This window comes from Eumetopias jubatus, unplaced genomic scaffold (assembly GCF_037043125.1).
Source record: "Eumetopias jubatus isolate StellerSeaLion01/CBP00866 unplaced genomic scaffold, mEumJub1_p1.0 scaffold_17, whole genome shotgun sequence".
Classification (NCBI taxonomy): Eukaryota; Metazoa; Chordata; class Mammalia; order Carnivora; family Otariidae; genus Eumetopias; species Eumetopias jubatus.
In genome coordinates, this window is record NW_028274823.1 from 41,531,110 (window position 1) to 41,544,366 (window position 13,257).

The window sequence follows — 13,257 nt, forward strand, 5'->3', positions numbered from 1 at the left end:
GGAGCGTGCTGGAGGCCTCTGGCTGTGCTGCTGGGCCATCCATCCTCCAGCTAGTTTGCAGAACCAGAGGAAATGAGCACTGGGGCCTCGCAGGGGGTCTATGGCCCAGGAGGGACTCCTCCTGTTCAAGACCCTGGCAGGAGGCGGGGGTAGGGTTGGCTGGGCTAGTGTGCTTATGATGGATCCTCACCCGGGGCCTTGTTAGAGCGCAGGGCAGAGATGCGGAGTGCAGGGGGAAGGCTGCAAGGAGGGAGTTCCCTCCCCAAGGAGGGGAAAGGCTGCCGCCGAGTGGCCATCTGGCTGGCTAGCAGGAATTACTGGGACCAATGTGTCCACCGCCCCGTTTTGTCTGCCTGCAGCTGGAAGGGCACTCACTCAGACCCTGACCTCGGACGTGGTAGGGGAGCCTGAAGCCCTGAGAGCCTGTTTGGGGCCAGGGACTAGGGGCCGCCTCAGGGCTTGGGGCCAATACAAAATGGAAAGTGGAGAGTGGTGTCTCAGCGCGGGCTGGGGTGAGGAGCGAGGGCTGAGCTGAACCCCAGCCATGGAGTTCCTGCCAGGGGCGCAGAAAGAGCCAAGCGTTGAGGACAATGTCACTGGTAGGCCGGGCAGATGAAAGAGGCTGGGCTGCCTGCTGAGCTCTGGGGCCCGGTGCTGTCAGGGAGGGCAGGACCCGGCAGGTTTTTGACAATGTTCTTTCTCCTCTTTCCTTCTCAGCCCTGCTGCCAGAGGTCTGAGCTCCTATGGCCCAGCCTCCATTCGTCCCCATGTGACCAAATCTCTTTGTGTTTCTTTCTCTCTGGCTCTCTGACATTTTCCATCTCGCTTTTCCTGACCTGTGTTCTTTCTTCTTTCTCCATTTAAGTTTCATTTCGGGCCTATATAAAGTTTTTACACTGCATGCATCACAATGCATCACATGGAGAGTGATGGTCACCAGCAGAAGACACAGGAAAGATGTTTGTGTATGAAGGGGTCAGGGGAGAGACTCCGTCTGTGTGCCTGGCCCCACTTGCTGATGCTCTGCCCTGCCCTGTCCCCAGCTGCTGCCCAGTAATGGCAGAGAGGGGTCAGGCTGGTGTCAGGAAAGGAGCCAGGGTGAGCACGGGGCATATGCAGCTCTGAATTTTGGGCATCAGTCTGGAAGTCAGCTCCTAGCCCAGCTACTCATAACAGCCCAGCCCAACCATGTGCAAAACAGAAGATTTTGTCCCATCCCTGGAGTGGTTTTCAACCTAGCTGGAGCAGCAGGTTTAATGTAAAGAATGTAAAGAAACAGTGGAGCTCAGCAGGGGCTTGGGGGAACCCACAAGACCGAGGTCATATTGTATGTGGGGGTGTCTGTCTGAGTGGATAGAAAGACAGAAATCATTGAATTTCTAAGAGGACTTGTGATTAGAACAAGGTTGTATGCTTTTGCTGCATAACTCCCCAGCTTTATCCATCGACTAAATGAAGCCACCAGAAAAATCCCAAACTCCATTATGATGATCCCTTTCCCATCAAACACATGCAGAGCAAGATGTCCTCTGTGGAGTGTCGACCCAACATGTCACCCCAGGCAGCATTGTCTGTAGTCAGCAGACATGGCCCTCAGCCATCATTCAAGCTCCGATAAGTAGGGAATTGGGAGGTGAACTTCTCTTGGAGCTAAGCTGGGGAAGATTCAGCCTCTCCCAATGAAGTCACCTGCTTCCTTTGAGAAGCAGGGGTCATGGCACTTCCTGCTTCTGCCTTTGCCTGGAAGCTTGTACCTAGAACCAGGCTTGGGTCTCATCATCTGCCCACCCCAGCCCAAGCCCCTCTGGCCCTTGACCTTGTGGTTTGTGGCATCATTCCGTTAGCTCCCTGGGATTCAAGTTTGCAGGGTGTCATCGGCTCCCAGTGTAAGTGTCATGGCTCAGACCCTGGCCCTGCCACCTTCCACTTCCCTTGGCCTTTGGGCCCATTATCGAGTCTTCAGTGCCTCTGGTTCCTCATTCATCACACAGAGATAATCACACCTAGCTCCCAGCGCTGTTGCTGCGAGTACTAAGTGCATTCCTGCAAGTGCCACATCGGTATCGCCTCGAAATAAGTGGCCAATTACTGGACGCCTTCCCCTGCAAGGCCTACAGCTCTGCCGTGGATCTTTGAGGGCTGGTCTGCAGGGACCTTGGCCCCAGCCTGAGCCCCGTCTCCTGATGGAAGCTTTCAAGCTCTGGCCGGAAGCATGAGGCATCTCTGCAGTGTGATCTATCACCACCGTTCATTCAGCAAACGTCGTTAATGCCTCCTTGGTGCCAGATGCTGTGTCAAATGCTGGGGTAGAACATTCCACAGGGCACGGACAGCACAGAGGGGTTACTGGTGAGAAGGTGCAGCCAGTGGATTCATAGCTGAGAAGCTCTTAGGATGGAGGGTGCCCGGCACACAGCAGTGCTCTGTAACATCGTTGAATAAACGGTGGGGTCATTTACGGTGGCTGAGAACAGCCCCCGTGGGGCACACAGCTGAGCCAGGCGTGGGGGCTCAGGAGGAAGCAACATGGGAACCGAGATGAGGGGAAGGAGGAGAGGCGAGAAGATGGGGCCGGGCAGAGGGAAGGGCCCAGAGGCAGCAGAGCCCCCAGCCTGGGTGGGGAACTAGAAGCAGTGTGGTCTGGCTGGGATGAGAGGCTTCGTGAAGGGGCTAAAGAAGCAGGCAGGGGTCAGAGTGTGGGTCTGGGACGCCATGTGAAAGAGCCGGCTGAACGGAGCTCAATGGAACCGCGCTCCCGGCATGGGATGGGAGGAGGGCGCTGACGTCCCTGCCAGGCTCCGGGACGCTCCATGGCAACCAGCAGCCTGCCTCTGTGTTCCTGAGGCCAGATGCAAAGCAGCAGAGGTACCTGTGCCACGGCTTCCCGGACCGGTGGGACACAGGGGTTGGGGATAGGGCTTTGGCCCTCGACCCCTGGTCTGAACACGGCCACCAGTTTGGTTCTAACCAGACTCTGGGTTTTCTTTCTTTGCAGATGTTGGAGGAGCTCCAGTGTTAGCAACAGGCAAGTCTGCTGGGGCGGAAATCGGTAGGTGGCTGCCCAGCTTCCTCTTTGTGCAGGGCTGAAGGGGCTGAAGGGGCAGAAGGGGCAGGGGTGGGGTGTGCTGGGAGTGTGGCTGGTTTCCTGCCAGTCATCACAGAACAGGGGCTGCACTCACTTCCACATCTGTCCCCACAGTGCCCTGCATACTGCCATGCCTCCCCCTCCTCCCTCTACCTGCACGGTCCTAGCTCCTCTCCACCTCAGGGGCTCCCCTCAGCAGGCACAGTGCGGTCTGCAGACTGTGATCTAGAATCTTCACCCCTCTTCCTCCGGGAAAGCTCTCGGCTTCCACGCCAGCCCAGACCAGCCTGTTACCCTGGCGTTAGGGCAAGCTCCCATCAGCCCCCGCTGACTGCAGGCCCCTCAAGACGGAGTCATATCTTTTCCTTTGCCTTCCATGCTCACCACAGAGCAGGCAGCCAATTAACACGTGCTCGATAAATGAATTAACGCAAGGCAAGTGAGGTAGGGCTGGGGGAAGCCGGAGAAGGGAGCCATCAGCCACTGGGGAATGACTCCCATGGCTGAAGAGAGCAGGATGGGGTTCCAGGAGGAGGGGATGGGGGGGTAGGTAAGGGGCGGGGGGGGGCGGATGTGGCCCTGGGCTTCAGCCAATTGGAATGTGGAGTTTTCGGGTGACTTTGGACTTCACCCCGAATGTGAAGGGAGCTGTAGAAGAAAGACCTTTGCAGGGTGGTGCCTGATGGATACCCATTGGTCAATTCCTCCCTGCCCTGCAGACATCAAGTACGCCATCATCGGGACGGCTCTGGGCGTCGCCATATCAGCTGTCTTCCTGGTCCTGAAGATCTGCATGATCAGGAAACATTTGTTTGATATCTACTCCTCGGACTTGAGAAGCACAAACCCAGGCTTCAACGGTAAGGGAGCAGCGACCTCCGGCCTGGATCTGCCCCACCCAGACCAGGATCGGCCCCGGCAGCTTGAGGCCCTGAGAGCCCCTCCAAAACTTGGCTAGAGAAAGACTGACAGACTGGGTTGAAAAGAAACGCAGTGACCTCTCTGTGTCTCTGTCCATCTCTCCCCCTCCCCACTTCTCTCTCTCTCTGTACTTTTCCATTTCTAAGAATCAGATTTCTTGGAGAAGGGTGGGGGGAATGAGGTGAGCAGGCTTCGGACAGAAATGTCTACTTCCGTATCCAAAAATGTGACCAGATAAAATGGATCCCAGGAGATGATGAGGCTGGGAGGGTGGCGGACGTGCTGCTGGGTTTTTTTTGTTTTGTTTTTCATAAACTGGGCAGGTCCTACTTGGAGCCGTGCTGTGTCCTCTTGGTCCAAACAGGGCTGGGCTGGTGTGAACCCTGGCGTGGTTCTCAGTGTCCTTGTGGCACCTGCTGGGAAGCTCAACCCACAGACCCAGCAGTCAGTTTTTGAGTTTTGATAGCAAAATACAACACTGATTCGCATCCCCTTTCTCTCAAGATGGCACTTGCAAAAATCATTCCCAATCCTTTCAGCCTGCTTAATGGGATCATCATGCAGTTTTCCAGGACATTTTCCAGAGGATGAGGAGGAAGGAGCCTCACTGTGTCTCTGGAAAATGTGATTATTATCCGCGAAGATATGCAGAAGGGGGAGTCTGGGCCAGGGGGCGGAACCACAGCCCTCCAGGGCTTCCTGGGATGCCAGCATGCTCGACTGCACAAGGGGTTTAACTGGTCATAGGTGTTTACTTGCCATTATTTTTGTATCCCTATGATTAGGAAGGGAGAAGAAACAGCCTCTTCATCACATAGTGGGAGATGTGCTAGATCCCTTTAGACCAAGAGGGTCCAGGAGCGGACCCCTCCGCAAGCGAAGGGGGATGATGAGGAGTGATGGGGGTAGCAAGGCTCCAGGGAAGGTTCAGTTAAGTGCCCAGCTAAGGGGGGCTCAGTGATGGGACCTGGATAGAGAAGCTCCAACAGAGCCAAAGGAGAAGGATGAAGAGTACTCAGCCCAAGACCACCACCCCCAGTGGCCCCAACCCAGGGAGCCCTTCAGAGCTGCCCGAGTCAGGTTGGCTCTGCCTCACTCCTGCTTGCCTGACACTGAGTGAGCCATGCCACCGATCACAGTGTCCCCCTCCTAATGCCCTGCTTTCTCTCTTTAGACACCATCACACTAAAGAAGAGAGTCCCAAGGTAAGGTCACTATTGTGGTAAGTGCGGAGTATCATTTTCCCTCCTGTTTTATTCATTGTGCTTCTTTGCCTGTCATCCTAGCTCTTCTCTCCACTCCAAAATGCTTCCTAGGAGACTAGAATGCACCCCATGCCCCCTCTTCCCTTCTTTGCTTCAGTGGGCAAAAGTCATGAGAATGGGGGGCCACAAGGTACAGTAGCCAAACGGGGCTTGAGCTTGCCTCTGCATACCCTGTTACATTCTGCCCCACCTCCCACACAGAACCCCTCAGTACATTCCCCCCAGAACTCAGAATGAGGTCCCTAGCCCTTGCCATGACCTACCTGGGAAACCCATATGGCCTGCTCCAGGTTACTTGGCTTCCCTGCTGCCATGAGCCACACTGCTCTTCTTCACAGAGACTATGTCCTCTGAGGACAGTCCTGCCTCAGGACCTTTGCACTTGCTGTTTTCTATTACATGGAATGCTCTTCTCCCAGATAGCTGTAAACTTTCCCCTTCATTTCCTTCGTATCTCTGCTTCAAGGCCACCATTTCATTTTGGATGGCCTGTTTAAAATAGAAACCCTTTCCCCTGATCATTATCTTTCCCTCACCTAGCTTTATTTTTCTTCATATTACTTTCCTTTCACTAACATTATGTGATATATTTCTTCGTCTATTTCTTTTGATGATTTTCCCCCTGAAGTGTAAGGTCCTTGAGGGTGGGGTCTTTCTCTTCATCTTTGTAGCCCTAGCATTTAGCACCGTGCCTGGAACAGAGTGGGTACTTGTGTATGTGTTGAATGAATGAATGAATGGGCATTCAGGCATGGGCTAGGTGCTGAGGAATAAGGGAAGACAGGCTCCCTTTCCGTCTGCAGGGGACACAGGCACATTCTGGGTGCTCGTTGCAGGGTGTTGGGGCCAGGGGGTTGCTGTGACACAGCTAAGCATGCGTTGCCTTGTGCCTGGGGGATGCAGAGGGGTCCAGCTGGGAAGCAGGACGTCTAGGGGTGCAGGCAGCACTGGGATTGCATACGGAGGGATGAGAAGAAGTTTCCCCGGGGGAAGCAAGAGAAGTACACACAGGCAGAAGGCACGCCGAGGTGTGTCAGTGTGTACACCCAGGGAACAAGTGTTCTGTGTGACAGGAGCCAATGCTTCACACGAAGATCTGCAGAGAAAAGGTTGGAGAGAGTGGTGGTTTCACTCAAGGTCTTACATGGTAAGTGAAGGAGTCTGCACCCTTTCCTGAAACTTCTGCTCAATCCCTGATGGATTCTAGGCAGGAGAGGGATGGAATAGCATTTCCGCTGTAGTAGAATGGGGGGGCGGGGAGGGCGCTGGGGACAGGGACACCTGCTGGGAAGCCCTTTGAGGGCTTCAGATCTGCTGCAAAGCCCTGCTGGGCAAGGATCGGAGTGATACTGAGGCAGTGGGTGCTGAGCGAATGTGCAGCCACCAAGACAGAAGAATCCAGAACAGTACAGCGTTTGTGGGGGTGGAGAGGCCCCAGGGGGGCGGTGCCCTTGGGAAGTAGGTGGTGGAGCAGGCTTGGGCAATGGACTTGGGGGCTGAGATGGGGACTCCTTTTTTAAACACAGTGAACCTGATGCTTCTGGAAACCTCCATGTAGAGGGGTTGCTCAAGAAGGGCTGGGTGCTGACTCAGACTCTCCCACTATAGAATCAAGGCAGCCTGACCTTCATCAGGGGTTCAAACAGGGCTTTGGACAGAGGGAGCTATGGGAGGCCATGGTCTGAGTCTGGTAGGATGAGAAGGATTAACTCCTGATGAGCAGGAAGAGGGGACCTGGAAATGAATAGATGAAACCCAGACCTAGAGCCTGCATTGCCTTTTGGGGGTCCAGCTGGTCTCTGTGGTGGGGAGTACAAGATGGGAGTCAGTTCTGCGTAGATGGGGGATGTCTGCGATGGTGAAGACTACCCACCGCATGGCCTCCGGGGCCCTCTGCTGGGTGGCAGAGGCACCCTGCGCCTGTGGCTACAGACTTTTGTGGCAGGCTGTGGCCCTCTGTCACCAATCAGTGGTCATAGTGATCTCACCACCTGGGTGTGGGCTGGGCGTGCTACCTTGGCCAAACCACCCCCACACATTGAAGCGCACTTGGAGTTAGGGTACTTTGCCTTGGAAACTCCAGTGGCTCCCAGAAGTCTCTGCAGACACTGTGTCAGGGCTATCTTAGTCATGGAATTCAAAAAAAAGGAAGAGTTCCCAAATCCTAATTTCCAATCCTGTGCATGTGTTTTGGGGGGTGGGGGGAATGGAGAAGCTGTGATAGTTTGTAGCAAGTGACAGACACACACACGTGTGCGTGTGTGTGTGTGTGCGCGTGCGCATGTGGAGATGCCGCTGTGTGCAGTACAACCGACCACTTTAAAAGCATTGTTGAAGCAACAGTCGCTGTGGATTTATGTTCCCATGTATAAGCATGTCAGAACGTGTCCCGATTTTGTGTGCGTTTGGAAGTTCTGAATTCTTTTAAAACATCAGAACCAGAGGAGGCAATTTCCATCGTCCATCCGGATGGGGTGGTTGCGTGGGTCACTCACAGACAACCATGGTGAAAGTGAAGTCCCAGAAAGGGAACACGGGCAGGCAGCAGGAGGAAAGCAGGTGGCTGGAGGGAGGGAAGGGAGAGATGCAGGGCAGGGGCACGGCGGGCGGCGGGGTGGGAGCCCTCCCCCCCCCCCAGGCATTTAGCGCCCCCAGCACGTGCGGGAGCTGTTCTTGGCACAGATCACACCAGAGCTCCTCCGCAAACAGGGATTGTTGAAGAGAAGGGAGGCACACTTCAAGTTTCCAAAAGTAACACTAGATGGAGTCAGGCTGAGTCAGGAAGAAGTTAGACCCGAGAAAGGAAAATCTAAGGACAGGCAAGCCATTCTCCTGAAGCAAAACTTTGCATGTGCTTTTTGTCACGCAAGGATGTTTTAATGAACATCCGATTCTCCTGTTTTGCAGGTCAAACCTCAATTTCTCCAAAAGGTGAGTTGTGAGAGTGATCACTGGTTCTGAAAGGGAGAAAGGCGGCGGCTCTCCCCAGGTGGCCCCCACGCAGGATGGGAGGGGATTGCTAGCCACGAGCCACGACTCCCTGTGCCTTGGCTGGGACACCAGGAGTCCACATCTTCTTCTTTATTTTTTTTTTCCCCTCCAGAAAGTCTTAATTTAGTGGTACTTCAGGAAGATTTAAAATGAAGCCGTGGGACCTTTGCCTGATTAGAGCTGAGAAAATAGGATTTTAGAAAAGGATAGTTAACTTTCTTCTTTTGTCAAATTTTTCCCTAAAGGTCAACCAAACCATGAGCTCTCCAACTTAGTCCACGTGATTACAACAACAAAAAAAATTCCAAAACTTTGCGTCCTCAAGCTATCGATTTGGCTGAAGTGTCTGTTTCCCCTGTTGCTTTCGGATCTCACAGTGGACGGGGTCTGAGCGTGCGGGATTGGTCACAGGTCACGTTCCCTAGGCCCACCTGCCTGCGCCTCATGCATCGCCCACGTGCTCTCACCTTCCTTCTTTTTGAAAACTCTTCAAATCCACCAAAGAGTTGAAAGAACAGTGCAAGAAAAACATACACATCCTTCACCTAGATTCCCAAGTTAATATTTCCCTCCATTTGCTTTATTCTGTATACATCAGTTTTTTCTGATCTACTTAAAAATTAGTGGGAATATCACCCCTAAGTTAGTAGAGATATTTCACCCCTAAATATGTAACCAAGTGTCTCCTGCATAATCACCATATGATGACCACACTTAAGAAAATGACCAATATTTCCGGAATGTCATTTTTTACACAGCCCATATTCAAATCTCTCTGATTATTTCAGAAGTATCTTTATAGCTTCAGTCTTCCAAACCCAGATCCATGGTATTTGATTTTTGTCTCTTGTTTCGTCTCTTTTTGTGTTGGACAACTTCTCTGCTTTCTTTCCCTGTGGCATTATCAATTTTGAAGTACTTTTGTATGATGTCCCGTCTTCAGGACTGGTCTGATTGTTTCCTCCTGAGTAGATCCCGATTGAGACTTGTCAAAAACACCACGGAGGTGACACTGCGTGTCTGATACTGTACTGCGTCAGGGAGCGCATGACGCCAGGCTCTGTCACTGTGGGTGATGCTGCCTTTGATTGCTTTTTTTAAAAATTTTATTTATTTGTCAGAGAGAGAGAGAGAGAGTGAGAGAGACAGCAAGCACAAGCAGGGAGAGCGGCAGGCAGAGGGAGAAGCAGACTCCCCACCGAGCAAGGAGCCCGAGGCGGGGCTTGATTCCAGGACCCTGAGATCATGACCTGAGCCGAAAGCAGATGCTTAACCAACTGAGCCACCCAGGTGTCCCTGCCTTTGATCACTTGAATAGAGAAGTGACTGCTAGATCTCTGTATCAGGGAGACAAATTTTCCTCTTTGTAATTAGTCAGTAATCTGAAGGGTGATAGTTTGAGACCACGTGAACATCCTGACTCCCCAATGATTCTTCACCCAACGATTCTACATCTGTTCATGATGCATGTTTGATTCAGTTATTGCATTGGGGGGTTACAACACACTGAGTTTCTAATGCTAGCATCCCTTCTACATTTAATAGCTGGTATTCTTCTGGATAAAAAGACCTTTTCCTTCCCCCTTTTCTCTCTTACTTGAATATCGTTACTGTGGACTTCAACATATTATATAATTCATTGCCATCAGAGATCTTTGTGATACTCAAATTGTCCCCAGTTTGTCCAGTACCAGTCACTTCTTGGTAGCTTTTGAGCATTTCCTAGATGTCTGTTTTGTTTTGTTTTGTTTTCCCACACCACACAGTATCCCGGCTCACCTTTTACTATCCCTGCTCATACCTGGAATCACCCAAGTATCCTTTAGATCCCTGGTTTTCCTTTTTTCTTTTTTTATGTAGAATAGCTTTTAGAAGCCAAGATGTGGGCACAATGTGTGCTCATGGCTTCTGAGACATCATTCCTTCTAGGCCCTCTCAATGGACAGGGTCAGGAAATGTGTATTTAAATCACAAACTCAATACCATAAGGCTCTACTTAAGCTTTCCTCACTCGGTATTTCTGTTTTGCTTCCTCCAAAGTGGAAACCCTGTTCCATATAAATATTTTTACCCTTTTGCTCTATCCTCTAGTACTACCCACATACTTCCACAATCACAACACTCTATAACTACAAACTTGCTTAGTAACTTGAAGATTTCTTTGCAGTTCTTTTTCTTCTTAGAATTTAGCCCTCTGTGTGTATCGAGTGTGATATTCAAATTGAACTAATTATTTTCTCTGTGTGGTTATGCTATTAACTTGATATGGGGTTTGTTTCCATGTGTATGCTATTTTAATGTTTCCTTTCTTATTTCTTTTACTTTAATTCTATTTTCTTGAGATTATAAAACATGTATATGGTTCAAAGATAAAAAATATGTAGACAGGCAAACTCGGAGAAGTCTCACTCCCACACCTGTCTGCTCTAGTCTGTCCCCACCCACTGCATGGGGGTAACTATTTTCAAGAGTCTCTGCTTTATCTTCACATATTCCTTTTAAAAATATATTTAATTAAAATTATATATATAATTTCTGTACAATTAAAAAATGTTTACATACGTACATATATATTTTTTCTAGTTCTTGTAAGGCTTTGTTTTTTATTTGGATCTCTGATCCATTTAATATTTATTGTGGTGTGAAGGATGACATATGGATCCAATTTTGTCTTTTTCCCAAATGGCAATCTATTTCAGTATCATTATTGAAAATATTATTTTCCCCAGTTTTATTTGCAATCTTTATTGTGTTCTAAATTTCCGTGTGTACTTGGACTATTCCTAGACTTTATATTATTTTCCATGGTATTTGTGAGTATTCACGTGTTAGTACCATGGTCTTATTCATGCATGCTTCATGGTTCGCTCCGCTATCTGGCGCACCCCCACTGTGCTCTCTATTCAGGGACACATTCTTGCTATTCTCTTATAGCTCTTTTTGCACATTTGTGTTTCCATATGAACTTCAGAACCAACTCCAGAATCTACCCATGGAACAAACACCTTTGTATTTTTGTTGGGGTTGCATTACGTTCATGTATGAGGCTCAAGACGATTGACTTCTTTATGATGTTAAGTAGTCCTTCCTGGAAAGGTGAATTTTTTTTTGCAAGTCTGTGTTTGTGTGTCTGAAGAGAGTTTTTAGCTTTTACCTTATGGGTTTTTCACATTTCTTCTTAAGTTTATTCTTAAATATTTTTATGTTTTTGTTGCTTTTATGAATGGAGTTTACCGTTATGTCTCCTACTTGGTCATTGATTGCTTATGGATTATTTTTGTATGTTAACGTTATTGTGACAGCCTTACTGAATGCTTTAATTGTATGTGTGTTCTTTTGGATTTCCTTGAGTTTTCATAATATTATGTCATCTGCCAAATTGTAGATCTCCTTTCCCAGTTCTTATGCCTCTGTTTTCTCCTCTGTGATTGCACTGGCTAAAACCACCAGTATTAAATAATAGTGGAAACAGTGCCGATACAGTCTCCAAAAGTCTCTTTCTCTTTCTTTTAATCCCAAGCCTGGGTCTGCAGCCTGATTCACCTGCTAGTCCAGCCAGCAGCTAATATTCCAGCGTCTGTCCTGCCTGTCTTTTCTTGTATATTGTGCCCGTCTGTCTAGGGGCTGGTGAAACACCTGTATGTAAAGGAATGACTGCTTTGTCAGAGAACAACTTCCTCCTTGGAGGAGCTCACAGGTGCCACTTCCCCAGCTCAGGGCCATCAGGAGTGGGAGGAGGCTGCCTTCTTGGTTTTCCCATCTTCTATAGACATGAGTATTTCAAGAGCAAATGCTGCATCGGCCCAGCCACTTTGGATCCTCTTAACAACACCTGAAAGGGCCATTTGAACTCAGAATTTGTTAAAGATGATAGAAGGGGTGAAATTTCTGTTGAGCCCCTGGACCTCAAGACCATCCAACTTAAACTCTGATTTTTGGGCCTACCATATTTTAAAGGAGAAGCACAAAAATCTGACAGCCTTTAGACTCTCTTAGAATCCCTTTAGACTTCTCTGTCACCATCCTTGCTTGTTTTCAACTTGCTTATCTTCCATGTTGCCTTTGTGGCCATCAAGCTCTGTAACCCTGACCTCAATGTGTGTCCCTGGTCCTCCACACATGGGATAGGTAGCTACTGTCTCTTTTATGGCCTTTGCTTTGGCTTATCAAATTGATGCTTCACTCTGCCCCATCTTTCTATTGTTGTACTTTCTCCCATGTTAGATATCAAAACATTGAGACAGCATGCACAATTGAATGGCATAAACAAGTATGCAACATTCAATGTAAACATAAATATGCCATTCTGTTAAAATTATGACTGTTATGAGAAACTACAGTGAAGTGTTGGTGTGAATTCAGTCTCTGTGCATGGAGGTATCGGTGAGGCTTGTAGTTGAAATTGGCCACAGCAGGGTCTGTGCCCTACTTTTTCAGCCTGAGCTCTACTATATTGGGGTCTGGTTTGGTGACCTCATCTTTTCTTCTGTGATCCTAATTTTATGTAGTTATAGAGATAGAGATAGATACACTATGTGTGGACAAGTCTCACGCCCTGTAACAGCACAAGTTCAGACTTGAATGTATCAGTTTCTGGTTACATTTGCACAGGTCTGTCTACCCGGTTCCTTGTAGCATCTTACCAGATCAGTGCAATCTCTTCAAGTACATAAAGTGGCATTTTCCTGCAGATATGCCTTTTAAACTTGGGGAATGACTTCTTCCCTTTCTGCCACCAAAGTGGGTAAGGTTTTGTGGCTCGAGTTTTGGCAGGCAGAAAACAACGGCTCAGTTGAGCTCTATCTGAAAAACTCCCCCTTTTATCTAGAAGCCACTGGTCTTCATGTACTTTCTATGTTGCACAAGGAAATGTCTCACCTTGCTAAGATATGCTGATGAATTCCTTCATACCTACTTAATTGTGTGGCAGCATAAGCATATGCCATGATTAGTGAGAGCATAATCACTCTGTCAATAAGTCTTCCTGATGGTTCT

The 13,257-nt window shown here is 49.2% G+C and overlaps 1 protein-coding gene across 5 annotated transcripts in view; it reads left to right on the forward strand.

The window, feature by feature from the left end:
* Positions 1-13,257, forward strand: part of TMEM273 (transmembrane protein 273) — a 30,714-nt gene that overhangs the window by 16,245 nt on the left and 1,212 nt on the right. For 2 of the 5 annotated variants that reach the window (XM_028098497.2, XM_088019975.1), the window contains exons 2-6: positions 2,996-3,049; positions 3,805-3,945; positions 5,181-5,211; positions 6,345-6,418; positions 8,142-8,202. In XM_028098497.2, the coding sequence (XP_027954298.1) occupies positions 2,996-3,049; positions 3,805-3,945; positions 5,181-5,211; positions 6,345-6,418; positions 8,142-8,202 (361 nt within the window). The remainder of the gene's footprint in view (positions 1-2,995; positions 3,050-3,804; positions 3,946-5,180; positions 5,212-6,344; positions 6,419-8,141; positions 8,203-13,257) is intronic. The other 3 variants (XM_028098498.2, XM_028098499.2, XM_028098500.2) reach the window with 3 other exon arrangements.